The sequence below is a fragment of the Pogona vitticeps genome, chromosome 15 (genome assembly GCF_051106095.1).
Source record: "Pogona vitticeps strain Pit_001003342236 chromosome 15, PviZW2.1, whole genome shotgun sequence".
NCBI classification, from domain to species: Eukaryota; Metazoa; Chordata; class Lepidosauria; order Squamata; family Agamidae; genus Pogona; species Pogona vitticeps.
This window is the reverse complement of record NC_135797.1, coordinates 4,088,316-4,105,808: the sequence shown is the minus strand read 5'-3', so window position 1 is coordinate 4,105,808 and position 17,493 is coordinate 4,088,316. Positions and strand designations below refer to the sequence as shown.

General features: G+C 52.8%; 1 protein-coding gene across 3 annotated transcripts; it reads right to left on the bottom strand.

The window, feature by feature from the left end:
- Nucleotides 1–1,732: 1,732 nt before the first annotated feature.
- Nucleotides 1,733–17,435, bottom strand: TRIM46 (tripartite motif containing 46). Of its 3 annotated transcripts, none has more exons than XM_020797314.3 (10): nt 16,436–17,430; nt 13,349–13,604; nt 11,992–12,335; nt 11,089–11,232; nt 10,565–10,660; nt 9,616–9,869; nt 9,312–9,433; nt 6,035–6,334; nt 4,337–4,634; nt 1,733–3,226 (listed from the first exon to the last, which is right to left on the bottom strand). In XM_020797314.3, exons 1-10 carry the CDS (start codon nt 16,496–16,498, stop codon nt 2,848–2,850), a joined length of 2,256 nt encoding a protein of 751 aa, XP_020652973.1. In that variant the 5' UTR covers nt 16,499–17,430; the 3' UTR covers nt 1,733–2,847. The 3 variants fall into 3 exon arrangements, with proteins under 3 accessions (XP_020652973.1, XP_072840084.1, XP_072840085.1); XM_072983983.2 differs by lacking the exon at nt 16,436–17,430 and adding an exon at nt 15,613–16,029; XM_072983984.2 differs by lacking the exon at nt 4,337–4,634 and having other exon boundaries at nt 3,001–3,226; nt 16,436–17,435.
- Nucleotides 17,436–17,493: the final 58 nt, after the last annotated feature.

Here is a 17,493-nt window from a genome sequence, read left to right as displayed (position 1 = left end):
TGCAAACTTTTCTTCCACTTCATTTGAGGTGGTTTGTCTTGATCATTTAAAATCATGGATCCCCCCAGTCCCATTTCAAGTGTTGGAAAATAACTTAAGTGGAGTGCAAGGTGCAAAATCCCCCAGCAAGTAAGGCCAAGGCCAGGCGGGCGAGGGGCTGCTGGGCTCCGTAGTCCGAACCCACCTTTTCCATGGCCTGCTAAAGGGATTGCAGCACTTAATATTTTAATTTTGGACAGGATTTTGTAAATTGTGAGCCAAGTTAGTTAGGCGATTTTGGGAGAAGTCATCTAAAAAAAAAATTACTGTATTTTTCCATCTATAAGACGCCCCCATGTATAAAACACCCCCCTTTTCTAAATCAAAATTTCTTTCTTTGCAAGAAAGTGGAGGGGGAGGCTTCTGCTTTCACCCTCCATTTTTGTTGCAAAAAGCTGCTTTCCCCCTCCACATTTTGCAAAGAAAATGCAGGGGAAAAGCGATTCCTGCTTTCCCCCTACATTTTCGTTGCAAAAGTTTTGAACTGAAAATGTAGGGGGAAAGTAGGAATCACTTTTCCCCTCCTTACTTCCGAGTATAAAACGACCCCCAATTTTTCCTTTAATTATTTTAGGGAAAAATGTGTCATTTTATACACGGAAAAAAATATGGTACTTTCCTGAGCCAGCCGAGGGATTCTGGTTGCTGTAGTCTTTAGTATCACTGTTCCACAGTCTAGTCATGAAAACCAGATGCAGCAGCTTTACCCATCGGTCCTCTGAACAACCGTTTATAATTTTCCCCCTCCTTTCTTTTTCTAATCTTTTAGGTCTGATTGATAGATGGGAGGAGTTTGGGACATAATAAGATATACGAAGGGAGCACAAATAAAAATCAATTTTTTTGAGACATGCAAATCCTTGGTAGTCTTGCCATGCCCCCTGCTGGCTCCTCCTGGTACTGTGCATCTGTTGCAGAAAGCTAGTTTCATCAAGTTTTCAAAGTTGCTTTTTCCCCCCCATGACTTGCTTTCAGACTGGACAGGCAGACAGGTGCCTTGCTGCCACCTCCCATTCTACGCCGCCTGAGTCACCCATCTTCATTCCGCCTAACGGTGAGCCTAGCTGTGTGCAGTCACAGCCTGAAGACGTCTGGAGGGCCACAACCAGCTTTATCGATCAGCTGACGGACGGTGCATGTTCTGACATCAGAATTCCAGAATTATAGGATGGTAGAAGTTCGAAAGCACGTAAAAATGCAAGTAGATAAATAGGTACCACCTCGGTGGGAAAGTAAACAGCGTCCCATGTCTAGTCGCGCTGGCCACGTGACCACGGAAACAGACAAAATGCTGGCTCTATGGCTTGGAAACAGGGATGAGCACCGCCCCCTCGAGTCGGACACAACTGGACTAAATGTCAAGGGGAACTTTTTAGGGGCCCCTGGAGGTCATCAAGCCCACCCCTGCTGAAGTGGGACATGCCTTTTCCAAATGATCCGCCTTGAACCGGGGAGGGAATTAAATCGGAAACAAGCCACGGCAGAGGCGTTACCGTTCCGGAACCGACAAGCCCCAGAACCGCTCCTAAGCTGTGGATTCTGGGAACCGTAGTCAAACCTGAAGCCCTTACATCCGAACTCTGACTCCCCCATGGCAAGCTGGGGGAAGTGGCCGGGATTTTAGAGGCTCCGTATCACATCGCAGGGTGAGAGAACACAACGACAAGAACAGAGAGACGGGAGAGATCCCCGCAGATCACCAACGCTTTAATGGGCACCAATATCTGTTCAGAAACAGTTGGACTGCCACGATTCCTCTATCCATCAGAACATCACCAACGTCCCCCCCCACCCTCACCGACACAAGGACTCCCCCTTTCTGGAAAGCCGTCCCTCGTCCATCATGCTTCCACCCCCCCTCCCATCTTTCTCAAAAAGTCAAGAACACACACCTGGGAACCCAAAATCATTCCCGGCCACGTCTGAAGAGCCAGACGTGGTTGAAGGAGGGGGGTCTGGAACAGCAGCCGATCTGCTGGGCATCACAAGGATCTGGGGGTTCGGGGTGGGATTTTTAATTGCATTCGCAAGACTATAGGAAAGGTATTGGGGGGGGAGAGGGGCCGATCCCCTATGGGTGGAAGGGGGCTGTGATGGACAAGGAGCAAAGAGAAAAAGAGTCGGGACAGGATCCTATGAATGGGGGAAAGGGGTCAGGGAGGGAACAAGCCATTAAAAAGATCCCGAATTTACTAATGCACCGAAACGAAATTCTTTCCCTCTGTGACACAGATCGGGGTTCTTGCCCCCGGCCTCTGCTTTCATGGGGGGGGGCAAGAGGAAAAGGGAAGGTTTACCTTCACGCGGGTACAAAGACAAGAAAGGAGAGGAACGGACGAGAAGGAGGGGAGAGCTAGACAAACACAGAAAAACAGCCCCACCCCACATGGGTGGGGCGTCAGGGAGGGGAACAAGGCTCCCAGCCCCTGTTTCCCCTCGCCACCAACATTTTGGCAACAACATTCGACACGGCGGGGCCTCGACGGGATCTTGGTGGTGGCCCCCTCGTTCCAAACAAAGAGTATCGTTCTGCTGGAAAGTCCCTCGGCCCACCAGGGGGCGACATCTGGTCTGCCCTGCAGGGGATGGACGGCCCTTCTAGCAACCCTTCGGCAACCTCCGCTGTTTATTTCCCCCCCACACCGACGCGTAAATGCTCTCCCCGAATGCCGTGTTTTTAACCCACCCCACCCCCGAGGACGGAGGTCGCCCCACGGGCTGCTCGGTTCACCCTCCCGGCCTCGGGGAGATGGCCCCGCTGTCAGCACAGGTCTGGACGCCAGATAAGAAGGCCCGGCGGGTCAGGGCTCAGTCCAGCTTGGAGAACCCGCCGATGGTGACCTTCCGCTCCTGGCGGTTGGCCACCAGCTCCTGGAGGTGCAGAGCGCCGCCCCCGATAAAGCAAAAGGCCGGGCAGACGGGCCCCGAGCAGTCGACGCCGCACTCCCAGAGGCTGCGGTACGAGACGGCGTCGAAGAACGTCACTTTCCCGCGCTCGTAGTCCAGGCAGATGCCCACCCGGGGAGGCAGCGGGACGGTACAGTTGCCGGGGTCCCGGGAAGAGGTCAACGCCACGCCGTGGGAGAGCAGGATCTTGCCCATGCCGATGGTCAGGAAGGCGAACGGCGGCGAGGTGTCCAACGTGGTGTCCTCCGCCCCGCTGTCGTGGCCGCTGTCGGGGTCGTACCTGTGCGGGGGGAACAAGGGGCGAAGGCAGGCGGGATCAATGCTTCGCCACGGGGATGTGAGATGCTAATCGACAGGGATGGGAAGTTCAGAAGGGCGACAAGCCCCATCATCCTCCCTTCTGGGAGGTCTACCGGGCAGACACCCTAAATGCGGCTCGCCTGGGAGAAAGGCCTAAAGTAGAAAGTGTTGAGGCCGAGCATGGCCTAGCTCCGCCTCAACTTCCTGTTCCTGCCCCAGTGCTTGCTGGGAGCTTTCTTTCTGAACAGGAAGCTAGGTAGCTGTTATATACAATGGTGCCTCGCTAGACAGTTACCCCGCATGACAGTTTTTTCGCTAGACATTCGCTTTTTGCAATTGCTGTAGCGATTCGCAAAACAGTGATTCCTATGGGGGAATTTCGCTGGACAATGTTCGGTCCCTGCTTCGCAAACCGATTTTCGCTAGACGACGATTTTGACAGCTCCCTCCGTGCTTGCAAAACGGGTGTTTTCGGGACCTAAGCTTCGCAGGACAGCATTTTAAACAGCTGATCGGCGGTTCACAAAGCGGCTTTCCTATGACCGATCTTCGCTAGGCAACAACAATTCTTCCCCATTGGAACGCGTTAAACAGGTTTCAATGCATTCCAGTGGGGAAATGCTTTTCGCTAGACAATGATTTCGCTAAACAGCGATTTCAGTGGAACAGATTATCATCATCTAGCGAAGCACCACTGTAATACTAGTCAATGTTTTTATAGCGTTTACTGTGCCTGGTGTTTTGGAATCATCATGATCTTGGAATGGCAGAGCTAGAAGGGACCCTATAGATCATCAAGTCCAGTCCCTGACAAGAAGGCACATTGGGGGTCTCGAACTCCCAACCTCCGGCTCCACAGCCAGAGACCTAACCCATTGAGCTATCCAGATCTGGAGGATGATTTTGAGGTGGGCTGGTCTTAAGTTTCGCCCAACCTCTAAGATCAGCATTGTTCCTCCAGCTCCCGGCCACCTTGTGCACAGGTGCATGGCTACAGGGCCTTCTTCTCCTGACGCTGTGGCGCCCATAAAAAAGACGTGGCGCTCCCGGCGGGGAAACCCCACCCGCTCCTCTCCCCCGTGGTGCTCACCTGGGGCTGACCACATCCTGGGGCACCTGGAACCACTCCTGCAGTTTGCTCTCCAGGCCGACCCCCACCTTGACCAGGTAAGAGCTGGGGTCCACGCAGCAGGCCCAGTAGCTCCGCCCCTGGGTGACGGCCACGTCGCCAATCACCAGGTCGATGGAGAGGTGGCAGCTGGTCATCAGGCGCTCGGCGGCAAAAAGCATGGGGAGCCCGGCCACGCTCCGGACGGCCCGCTGGTCCTTGCTGATGGCCAGGCGCTCCCGGTTGAAGCCCCACCGATTGTCCAGAAAGAAGTTCAGCACTTCAGAATCGGGGGGGGGGGGGGAGAAAAAAAAGGCGTTGAGTGAGAATCACGGAGAGACCGCGAAACTGGGTGAGAAGCAAACACGGGCTACCCGGCACCCCAAGTACAGTGGGGCCCCGCTAGACGATTACCCTGCAAAACGGGTAATCCGCAGGACAATGACTTTTTGCGATTGCTATAGCGATTCGCAAAACTTTTTTCCTACGGGGGATTTCGCTGGACGATGATTTGGTCTGTGCTTCGCAGACAGTTTTTCGGAATACGACAATTTTTACAGCTGATCAGCGCTTCCGTTTTTCGCAAGACAGCGATTCTACAGCTGATCTGCGCTTCCCAAAATGGCTTCCCTATGGGCGATTTTCGCTGGACGATGATGATTTCCCCCCATTGGAATGCTTTGAACAGATTTCAGTGCATTCCAATGGGGAAACGCTTTTCACAAGATGATGTTTTCGCAAAACAGCAATTTCAATGGAGCGAATTAACATCGTCTTGTGGGGCCCCACTGTAAAATCATTGATATGACACTGTAAAGTCCCTTCTAAGTTATGGGAAGGCTAATAAGGTTTTTTTGGTACAGTTTAGGAATCCTGTATCCGCAGGGGATTGGTTCCCAGGGCCCCCCCACGGATACTGAAAAACGTGGATTATAGTGAACGAGATTTGAATAGTAAACACTGTTAAACTATGGTCTCTGGCTCCCTCTAGTGACCCATTCTGGTAACTTCATCTTTTGAAATATACCGTATTTTACCATGTATATGATCCCCCATGTATAAAACGCCCCCCCCCCCTAATTTTGACCCTTGATGGAGGCAGAGGAGCAGTTAATGGGCTCCTCCACCTCCATCTCCTGCTGCTGTGGAGACAAGCCGTGAGTCTGGAAGAGGCAATTGGGCAGTGGTGGCCACAGCAAGAAGCGCCCGAGCGCGCGTGTGACTGCTACCTTCCGTGTATAAAATGACACTTTTTCCTAAAATAATTAAAGGAAAATTTGCGGGTCTTTTATACTTGGGAGTAAGGAGGGGGGATCAAAGTGCTTTGATCCCTGTTTCCCCCTCCATGTTTTGCAAAGAAAGTGGAGGGGGAAAGTTCCTGCTCAATAAATTTTGATTTAGAAAAGTGGGAGGCATTTTATACATGGGGTGTCTTATACACTGAAAAATGCGGGGAATAAAAACCCTAGCAATATACCCTTGCAAAATGTATTACCAGACCTGGCCATTAGAGGGAACCAGAGGCTATGCTCTCTCTGTTTCCCAGAAAATAAGACCTAGTATGATTTTTCAGGATGCTTGTAATATAAGCCCTACCCCAAAAATAAGCCCTAGTGATACACCGGCTCGCCCCCCCCGCCCGATCGAACCAATAGGACGCCGATTCCGGCAGGTCCTTACCGGGCGCGGGAGGTGTGTGCAGGTAGATGTCTTCGCTGTACTCCCCGAACCCGGCCTTGTTGCACCCCCGGACGCGCAAGACGTAGACGCAGTCGGTGTCCAGGTACTCCACCACGGCACTGGTGCCTCTCACTTCCTCCCTCCTTTGCCAGAGTTTCAAAGCTTTCCCCTTGGGCTCGGCCCGGCGGAACTCCACCGTGTAATGCCACGCTGGCGGGGAATGCTGGGGCAGGCGCCAGCAGAGGAAAATCTGGTCGTACGCGTAGGTGCGCTGCGTGTCGATCACAGGGGCTTCCGGAGCTGCGGCGGGAGATAGAAAGGGAGGGGAAAGGCAGGGGTGGCGTCAGACGGGGGGGGAACCGCGCTCAACCGCTCGGGTGTTTCCGGACGGACCGACAGACAAACCAGCTACGGGCTGGAGGGGGTGGGTTTCCAAGAGGCAAAAAAAGAGAACCGCACTCGGGCCCCGGGAGGACCGGCGGGCAGGAACGGGGGAAGGAGAAGAGAAGGGGAAGAGTCAGCTAGACGGGTCAAGCTGCTGAGAAGAGTCCAGGGAGCGAGAGAGAGGCAGTGAGTGCGAGTCCTGGGAAAGGGAAAAGGGAGGGGAAGGGAGGAAGGCAGAGAAAGAGAGGAGGCGATGGTGGATGCGGGAGGAGGGACGGTCGGGAGGAGGAGGCGGCGGGACGAGACAGATCGCGGCGTGGAAAAGAAGGGAAGGGGAGAAGGCGGACGGGGGTTGATGGTCACCGGGGGTTGTACACGACGGGTCACCCAAAAGGAAAACATGGAGACGCCACCCCGAACGAGGGGAAGAAGGGCGTAGAACAAGACGGGTCGCGCAGCTCAGAAGCGGTTGTTGGGCGACAACTCCCATCATCCTTGGGGCTGAGGGGAGCTGGAAAGGCCAAAGGCCCTAATCCTTACCTTACCGACAGGGGTGAGCGGGCATCTTGGGGCAGAGCCGTGGGGGGGGCCTGTTTTCTGGAAGCACAAACCTCATCGTGATAGTCGGCAGCGGAAACTAATTGTGGAAAAACCCATTTCTCGCCCAGTTACTTTGAAGATGGCAGTTCAGCTCAGTGGGAACGAGAAAACCTACGGGAGGTGGCAGATCACATCGTAGTCCCTTCCACCCGGGGAGCCCTGGTTCCACTACATCGCCATGAACCACCGACCGGGTTTCCCCGAAAATAAGACAGGGTCTGATATTAATTTTTGCTCCAAAAAACACATTAGGGCTTATTTTCAGGGGATGCTTTACAGTCATGCCATCATCTTCTTTGGTTGCTGCACAAAAGTGGAGGGCAGGGTCTCACTTAACTATGGCTTTTTTTGGGGGTAGGGCTTCCATTAGGAGCATCCTGAAAAAATTCTACTAGGGCTTATTTTCAGGCATAACTTAAGCAATCGAACATATGAGATTTCCATGGCATTCTGTAAATGCGGCGGGGGGAGGGGACGCAGGTTGTTAAGGGGCACAAATTAAGAAGCAGTAAGTACTAGTGGGGGTAAGAGGGGAAGATGGGGGAAGAAGTCAGGTAAAGCACAGAGGGCATCTGAAACCATTTGCCCACACCCCACAACCCCCTATTCCAAGACAAAGGGGATGTCTACACTGTAGAGTTACCGCAGGACCCCCTTATCCACAGAATCGGTATCCGCTGATTCACTTATCTTTTAATATTAAAAATATTAAAGGAAAAATCTCCAATATACCCGTATTTTTCGCTCCATAAGACGCACCTTTCCATAAGACGCACTAATTTTTTAGGAGAAGAAAACAGGAAAATATAATCTGTTTTCTTCGCTCCATAAGACACACAGACTTTCCACTCCCCTGTTTTGTGGGGAAAAAGTGCGTCTTATGGTGCGAAAAATACGGTATATATTTTAATGATGAAATTACCGGGACTGGCCACTAGAGGGAGACAGAGACAATGTTATGCATAGCGTACACTATTACAGTGGTGCCCCACTAGGCGCTGACCTTGCAAAACGACAAATCTGCATGACGACGACTTTTTGCGATCACCGTTGCGCTTCGCAAAACAGTGTTTCCTATGGGCGATTTTCGCTGAATGATGTTTCAGTCCATGCATCGCAAGATGGGCTTTTTTTCGGGACCTATTTCACAAGATGACGCTTTTCGCTACTTCAACTGCAACTCGAGCTACACCAGAGAGGGCTTAGCCCCTCCTTCAACTACATTACCCAGCATTCCACTACAGCTTAAATGGTGGACTCAGACTGCTATAACCAGGCAGTGTAGACGCCCACGGCCTTTTAGGGATGTCAAAAGGGTGACCTCTTTTAAGATTTCTTTTCTTGCATCCATGAGGACTAGGAACCTGATTTGAACACCAGAGAGAAGAGAGCTCAAATCCTTGCATTCTGTGCTATACAGGCTATAGCCCAGACTGGTACCGGAAAGGAGAAATCAATTTTATTTAAAAAAAGAAAAAGACACGCAGAGGGGGGAGCGAGTGAGCGGATGGATGGGTGCGGAGAGCAGGATTGAGAGAGGGAGGGAGGGAGGGCCAGGAAGGGTTGAGCTGGGTGACAGATGACTTGCCTCGTTTTTACTCCGATGTAGACTCAGCAGTTGCCTCAGCCTATAAACAAAGAGAGGTAAAGCAGATGGGTCAACAGCCAGGCGCGGAGCAGGACGTGGGCCTCCGGGAGGGGGGGGCGGCGTCGGTGGCGTGAGGAGGGGGCGCTGCGCCTGGGAGATCGGGCGGGCGGTGGATTATGGGATGCAGGGGTGTTTGCCGTGACGAGGGAAAGATGTCGTCCCCGGTGGGATTTGAAAGAGTTTTAGCGATGTGAAGAAAAGAAAAAGTCCCACCAGAGTTGTCCTATCGATCTGGTGGTGCGTGAAGGATCATGGCAGGATGAGGATGATGAACAAGAGTTGGCTTGATCGGGCCATGTTCTACTCACCGCCGGATCTCCAACGGACTCTACTGGATCTTCAGCAGGTTTTACACACGGACGCCTCTGTCGCAACCCACATCGCGGGCCTATACGGGTGGTGTGTGTCCCCTCCCAAACCAAGGGGCTCCATTATTGGGGTTCCATGGGGGGGGTCACCCTACGGCGGTTTGCAATGAACCCCACTGGGCAACAGATGCAAGCCAGGGTCTTTCCAGCCATGGGCAAACCCCACCATTGAGAAAACCAGTCCCGGCCGTCTGAGGCTGAGAAGTCCAACGTCAAGATCCCGCTGCCCCCCCCCTTACCCACCTATCCCCTAGATCCAGGTAACTGTCCGACCTACCCTTGATAAAGGTAAGATCTGTGAGCAGTTTCAGCTCCCGGCTGACGTCCACCTGGAAGTGGCTGAAGGAGGCGCTGGCGGCCGGTCGGAAAGCCTGCAGGGAATCCGTCGCCCGGATGATCCTAAGGGACGACAGAAGGGAAGGGAAACGTCGACGGGAGAGAAAGCGGGGGACGAACTTGTTGTGGGGTAGACCTTGAGCAATCAGCATGGCGAACAATAAGCCCCTAAAGAGCTCCTGTCTTGTTGTTCGATAGGAGCCCGGAGCCATCCGGGGGGTGGGGGGGCTGCGCTCGGAACAGACCTGGTGTGGAGCTGTTTGGCCGCCTGGACGAAGCAAGGCTGGTCGGTCTCCTTCAGCACCTCTTGCGCGTAGCCCACCATGCCCGAGTTCTCCATCATGGCCCGGTGTTCGTGCAGCTGGGCCCGCAGGTTCGAGACCCGGTCCTGCCGGCACTCCTCAATGGCGTTGAGCAAGGAGGTCTGCTTCTCTTCCAGCAAGGCGCTTAAGCCACGCATCAGCCGCGCCACTTCCTCCTTGGCCTGCGCCCCGTTGGCCTGCAACGGGAGGAGGGTTGTTTGTCACACAGAAGGTAGAAAAATCAGGCGGCTCTTTCTATCATAGCAGCTCAGTATGAATTTCCCAGGCCCTATCACGTATCCCAGTGACAGACATTGCCAATATCATTTATACATGTAAGGATCATTAAAACATCACTTTTCACACACCCCTCGCCTGAGAAAGAAGCTGAGATATTTCTTCCGCTCTCAATGAGTTTCCCCATGGCTCAGAACGATTTTCCGAAAAGCCACAAATAACCCATTCAGTGCTTTGGAATAGAAGCACTGAATGGGGTGCTCGTGCCTTGTCAAAGAATCAATCATTTTGTACTTATTCCGCATGTATAGGTGTCGGTCTGTACACGCTTTGCTCCTCCCAGAGGAAGGACACGGGTTCGGCCCAGAGGCCTTTTGTGCAAATTGAGGTGACTTTAATGAGGTTGAAAAAGGAGGAGACTTTAATTGGGGTGACTTTAATGAGGTTGAAAAAGGGAGGATAGAGGCCAAAGTACTTCTTGTCTTGCTCTCGCACTGGAGGCGAGAAATTTCACAGGGCTTGAAAATTCCTTGTTGGTGCATCTCAGCTGAACCAAAAAGAACGAGACACTGACTGAATACTCTTCACATCCCTAGTCCTTAGTGAGTACTGGGGCAGGGCCTGGTCATGAGTATGAAAGGTGAAAAGATCCTACCTCTGTTAGTCTGAGGGTCTCTTCCAGCTCGTTAATTTGAGCCTGCACGGTGTCTTGATTGCTCAGAATGTACGCCAGGCTTTTCGTCAGTTTATCCTGGAGTGCGGAAGGAAAACGGGACAGGGAAAAAGAGAGGTCAAAATGATTCCTAACTCATGTGATCCTTGCTTCCCTGGATCATGTGAGCCTTCGAGAAACCTGGCTAAAGAACCACCTAGTTTTGCCCAAGGATAGGCCTAACTTCCTGTTTGACCAGGAAGTTTCCCAGCACCCATTGGGGCAGCTTCCGTTTCAAACAGGAAGTTAGGCCCAGCTGGGCCTTCTCTCCAGGTGAGCACAAGCTAAGATGCCTGTAAGTCCAGAGCTATGGAGGTGGGGCTTCCAGACAGGAGAAGCATGGGATCTGTAGTCCCAAAAAAATCCAAAACACACTTTGTGACCTTTCTATACCTCTGTCCACCAATAATCTGCTGTTCCCCTACCTTCCCGTGTTGCAAGCTTAACCGCCTCTACAAATATCTCACCTTGAGCGCCTGGTAGGCGCTGAGCACAGGCGAGATCTTGTGACCTGTGTGTGTGCGGCGTACGCGGCACAGCTGGCAGAGCAGACGCTGGCAGGTCTTGCAATAATGTGTCACCTCCTCCCTGTGCTCTGGGCACATCAGACCCTGAAGAGGAAAAAGAAACGAACAAAAAAAAAAAAAAAGAGAGAGACAGAAATCCAGTATACAGCAGGATCCCGTATCCGCGCAGGAAGGGTTCCAACTCCCCCCCGTGGATACTGAAAAACATGGATGATAGTGAACACACTGGTGAATGCTATGTGTAACGTGGTCTCTGGCTCCCTTTAGTGGCCAATTCTGATAACCTCATCATTAGAAATATATATACAGTGGTGCCCCGCTAGACGCTTACCCCGCTGAACGACGAAATCGCTTGATGATGACGTTTGTTTCCTATGGGGGATTTTCATTTTACGTTGATTAGGTCCTTGCTTCACGAACCGTTTGTTCGCAAAACGATGATTTTTCCGGCTCAGGAAAATGGCTTCCCTTTGCAAAATGGCTGGCTTCCCTTTGCAAAATGGCTGTTTTCCGGACAGAAGCGTCGCAAAACAGCGATTTTAAACAGCTGATTGGTGGTTCTCTATGGGCAATCTTCACTGGATGATGAGGTATTTCCCCATTGGAATGCATTAACCAGTTTTCAATGCATTACAATGTGTGTGTTTTTGCATTATGACGATTTCGCTGTACAGCGATTTTAACGGAATGGATTATCGTCATCAAACGGGGCACCACTGTATTTCCCAGAATTTTTCTGCTACAATTTTTAATATTTTCAGAACATAGATAAGTGAATCACTGGATACTGATCCCGTGGATATGAGAAAGAGAGAGAGAGAGAAGAGGGAAACCCCCCCTTACTTTGGGTCGAAAATTGAGCGTGGGCGGGGTGGGCTCGTGCTGCGCCTTCTGGGTGCCCCACGGGTGATACAGCTTGAAGCACTCGTTGCAAAAGCTGGATTTGCACTCGGTGCAGCCCTTCGTGGCCTCCAGTTGCGGGGGCTTGCAAAACTGGCACATGATGGCCGCGCTGACGTTGATGGTGTGGCGGTAGCGCTCCACGACACGCTCCAGCGTCAGGTTGCGGAAAAGGCTGCCCAAGCCTCGCTCGCCCAGGTCCACGCTGCGCTGGCACAACGGGCAGGGGAAGAGGACACTCGGGGGGTGCACGCCCCCTCGTTTCCGCCCCGGGTACGTGCCGAAACCTGGCATGAGGGACAAGAGAGACGAAACCCTGTAACACGCGGATGTTTAATGTCATGCACAGCAAAGGAAGAGGTGCCTCAATAACTGCTGTCCATGCGGAGTTGATGGAACCTCCATGTGCAAGAGTAGTTTACCCTTAAATCCCAATAAATGACAACAGAAGGGGTTGTTTTGTGAGCTTTCTGTTCTCTCCAACCGGACTGATTAGACTAGGAAAGGACAAACAAGTCCGCCCAGAAGCTGGTTGAGAGCTTAGCCTAATTTTGTTGCTCCTCAACAAACCCACCTCTGGGAGCGGAAAAAGAATAAACAAACAGAAGTGAACGGTCACTCCTGGAAGCCTTCTTAAAAGCAACTCTGCGGATTCTATTCCCAAAAAGTAACTTTTTCAAGACCTGCAGAGATCTAAAGGTATCCCTGTAATGAAACAATGTAAAACATTATTTGGAAGGGGGCAGAACCTAGCGGTAGTATTGCTTATTATCCAATGACGCTAAGCAGGTTGTTACTGGGCCTCTATAGCTTTTTTTCTCCCCGTCATGCATTAAAAAGACATTGGCCAAAATCCTGTTTCATAAATTAGAGTCAGCCATTCATTAGAGACTTCCTGCTTCTGTCCTGGGGCTCACCCAACTTGTGTGCAATCAGTCTCCTCTGCGTGCAAAGTGATTTGCAATGCTTCCTTTTGCTATATAATGTCTTCTGCTCCACCCATATGGACCGTCTATGTCTTGGGTCGTTTAGGAATGAGAAAGATGGTGGGGGGTTAAAAATGTTTTAAATGAATAAGTAAATAAATACGCTTGCTAAGGCACTAGAGACTTCGCGGCTTGCTCAGAACTCAAGAACAAGAAGTTCACTGGGGTTCTGTTTCTGTCCCACAAAACTGCCCAGGGGTGGGAATGTTCTTAGAAAGAGGAGTAGAACGAATGTTTCCCCCACGGAAATGCACGACACCCCCCCAACATTTCTTGCTATAAATAGGATCTGAGAATTTGGGGTGCCTACTCACCGGATTTGAGGAGCCGGTCCAGGCGCTCCGGTTTGGGCACGACCCGGCGTCCCAGGCGGGGGCTCCGTGTGGCCGGGGTGGACGCCGGCGAGGTCGGCTCCGAGGTGGGGTCTGGACAGATGTAGCCCTGCTGGAGGAGGACCTCGGTGGCACAGATGTGGCAAACGTTATGCATGCAGGGTAACACGACGGGCTGCTTATACATTTCCTTACAAACCGGACAAAGCAGTTCTCGCTCCATGTTCTTCATGCTGGTCTGAAAGGGCAGGAAAAGGAGGATAAAGGGGGAGGTCGGCCAGAGTCCCTTCCCTTCTAGATCTCTCTGTTCTCTTCCCCGAATCTGGCGATCACTCCCAGACCACATCTGGGAGCGCCCTTGCCTTAGAACCACCCTCGCTCAGTCACCGCAGGCGACCAGCAGCTCTACAGAGGCGAATAAGCTGGCTGGCGGAAGACGCGAAATCTCTCTGGCTCTCCTGGTTTCCCCGCTGGCCACGGAGGACGGTAAGCCCATTTCCCGGCTCCGTCCCTCCTCCATCACCCCGGTCAACAGAAGGGCAGTTTTTAATATCTTTCGTTTCCGACATACGTCTGAGAAAGGGCCATTTTTTAAAGGCAAGTGTGAAAACGCAAGCTAGTTTAAAACCAAAGCCAAGCACGATCACATGAAAACAACATTCCTTGGTGTTCTTGTTTTCCTCTTCCCTCCTCATCCCTCTTTCCTCTTGTGCTGTGTCCTTCCCCTGAAAAATACAGCCTGACTTGAGAATTAACTATGTTCAGAACTTGAAGAATTCCCTTCTGTCTTCCTCGTACTCTTGTTACTTTGCACCCGACACACACAAGAGGGCAGTATCACTACACAATCCTCAAAGTTTGTTAATATATGGATATGTAGGTACGTGGACATCGATGGATTCATAAAGCTTAGAAGGGGGAGAGAAAACTCCAACAGGGGAAACATTTATCCTTCCCACCCCTGCTAAAAAAAACAATGAAATGTACTCCGGGATGGATGATTGACAGATGGGGAAGGAACATGGGATATGGAGTGGGGGAAAGTCTCAACTGTTAGAGCAGTACGACAACGGAACCCATGATTTCGGGAGGGGGCGAGCACTCCAACGTTGGAGGCATGCAAGATACAATTCGACCCTCATCCGTCAGATCTGCTTGGATTTGAGTTCCTGCCTTGAGCCGGGGGTTGGACTAGATGGCCTCAGAGACCCCTTCGCGCTCCATGATTAAAGGAGGAGGAGGATCTCAGTGGAAGTTTATCAAAGAGCCAAATAAAGGTTGGGATGCCCAAAACATTTTGGGAATTTCTGGGCTGGACAGACTCTAAACTGCTGGATAGGTCTTTGGCTCTGTAGCCAGAGGTCGCGGGTTCGATTCCCCCACGTGCGCCTCCTTTAATGGGGCTGGACTGGATGATCTATCGGGCCCCTTCCAGCTCCTGCCGTTCTAAAATTACTATAGAATAAAGATGACTATGACTATAATAAGATTACTGTAATAAGATTAGCATAATTATAAAAGGACGGCTAGAGTCGGTAGAGATAGCGCTTGCTAGCCTAATAATTTTCGCCCCACATAAAAACAGGCATGCGGGCGCAAAGGGGGGACGGACTCAGCCGCTACGGGCGAGCATAAAGATCTGGAACAGAATCCCGCCACCGGGCAGCCCCTCCCGATATGCCGAACCACGAGCCCATCATCTTCTCCTGCCCTCCCATCCAATATCTACGATTTCCCCCAGACAGCCCAGGGCCAGATCCTGCACCCGGCCTGCTCCCTGTCCGGAGATGGCCTCCAGCTGTCTAGGAACCGGATCATCGGTTCACCAGATCCATAAAGGGCGAGCAATTTCCCCCCCTCCTTTCCAACCGCTGAGCATGGTGGGGGGGACAGGGAGGGAGGGAGATAGGACCCCCACCTCCTCGCTCTATAGACACTTTTTGGCTGTCTTCCCAGTGGCTGCTGCACGCTCGTCCCATTCAAGGGCATCCGTGTCTCTCTTTGGGGTGGGCGATTCTCCCACCCTGGCCGTGCAGCCCCCTTTGCCGGCTTCCACACCCATCTTGCAGTGCCGAGGGAAGGGAGGCGACAAAGCAACCCCCCCCCGTGCCCCACACCTCTAGGAAAAAAGCCTCATGATGCATCTCTGAAACGCCCCTTTTTCCAGCCCGCAAGCCCACCCCCCAAGGGAGAATCTGGCCCAGCCTCCAGCACCCCATTTTCTCAAGGGACAAGCATGCTCTCACCTTGTTGCCCACCGACCGCCGAGATGCCATGGCCGGGTTTTTAATATATATATATATATATATATATAAATATATGTATATATTTCTTCGCTAGTGAAAAGGTTTTGCACAAAAGGATAGAGAAGGGTGGGGAGGGAGGGAGGAGGAAAGAGAGCGAGCAAGAGAGAGCGAGAGAGCGGGAGGGAGATGCTGGACCACAGGCCTGCCAAGCAGCCCTGGGAGAGGAGGAGGAGGAGGTTGCCATGGCGACGGGAGGATGTGCTCGGATGCCCGCAAGCATCTTTTCGCCTCCCAGCCCCGGAGGAGGAGGAAGCCCTGGGACCTGGGGAAATTAGAGCGAGGAGGGGGAATAGGTGTGTGTGTGCTTAAGCTAATGAGCAAGAGAGGAGGCGGGAACCCCAGATTTTTTGGGGTGGTGGTGGCAGATTTATTTATTTATTTATTTATTGGGGGGGTGAAGAGGCGTTGCTTAGCCTGGAAGCAGCCACAAAGCCAGGCGTCACGCAGGTATAAGGAAGACAATAGGATGCCCGTGGGAGCCGAGGGTCACCCCCCTTTGGCACAGCCGGGCCCGCCCCGAAAGCATACTTCCAGGACCCGCCGCGCCCGACCCGCGTTACGCCCCGACGCATCCCCACGTTACATTCCGCCGATCTCAATAGATAAAAACCCGACCTGGGTGCAGAGCGCGCTGGATAATAGATGCAGGGATGCCTGGAGGTATAGGGCCAGCTGGCACCCCTCCTCTCCCTTTGCCCCCCACCCGCACCCCCCCTCCCCATCCACCCACCCCCACCCACCCCTCCGTGGGCCCGATCCTCACGCTGATCCGGACGAGGGCATCCATGATGGAGGTGAAGGAGTGGAGATCGTCTCCCTCGGCCATGACTCCCCCAGGGAAGGGGGTCCAAAAGGAGGGGAGGGAGGGGTGCAGGCAGGAGATTAGGGGGGCGCTGTTGCTGCTGCTGCTGTTCCCGGCTTCTGTGCGCCCCCCCCCCGTCCCTTCCCGGCTCCCTTGCAAACGCCTCGGTCTATTGCGGCCAAGAGCCCTGCCGTCAGGGAGGGATGTTCACGGGGGGTGGGGGGGGGAAAGAGAGACTGCAAGCAATGCGCATGCTCCCTAGGAAAAAAACCCTCAACCCAACCCACCTTTCTTCCCCCCCCCCTTTGGAAGCGTTGGGGTGAGTGGGTGGGTTAGGCATTGTACGGGTTGCTTATGCAGCACATGCTTTATGGAAGAAGACAAACCAGCCTGGCCTGCGAGGGAAGGTTTCCGCCCCGAGGAGCCTGCGATTTATTCGTTTTTAAACAAGTGACATCATGCAACCTCAGAGGTGCCTGCGTGGTTATTATTCGCCCCTTCTTAGCTGGCTCCGGAACCTTGTTTCATTCCGTCACGTCCAAGGTGATCTAAGAGAGCCCAGGAGAAGCGTGCCTCTGAGCCTATGCAAAGTGCCCTTCCCCTTCTGCGTTGAAGAAAGCCTTTTCCCTGCTTCTAAATCTTAAGAGGGGAGGTTGTTCAAATAATCACAGTTAAGGCGTTGTTTTAATGAGCTCGGCCGCGCCTTGGTCCCCTTAGAGGCCAATCTGCCCGAGGGTTCCAATTGGAAGAGGCGGGATTCGAACTCGTAGTCCTCGGGCGCACCTTCGGGTCCTTTGTTCGCAGCCTTTTCGGCGGAGGAAGCCACTGCGCATGCTCCCTCTGGTGGCCGGCCGGCGGAAACAAGCGCATCTTGACTGGCTGTGATGCTTGCTGCTCGGCCGCCCGGCGGTCCCTGCTACGACGCATGCGTCAACCCTGGAACACACGGGCGGCGGAGTAGAGCCTTCTGCGCACGCGCGGGAGGGGGGAAATCCACGTCGCCGCTCCGACCGGTAGGC

Excerpts from the sequence above, each read along its gene's own strand:
- TRIM46 (XM_020797314.3), bottom strand. The coding sequence starts at position 16,498 with ATGGCCGAGGGAGACGATCTCCACTCCTTCACCTCCATCATGGATGCC. Across the intron at positions 9,870-10,564 it reads AGACCCTCAGACTAACAGAG|GCCAACGGGGCGCAGGCCAA; the intron begins GTAGGATCTTTT and ends CTCCCGTTGCAG. Across the intron at positions 9,434-9,615 it reads GCCAAACAGCTCCACACCAG|GATCATCCGGGCGACGGATT; the intron begins GTCTGTTCCGAG and ends GTCGTCCCTTAG.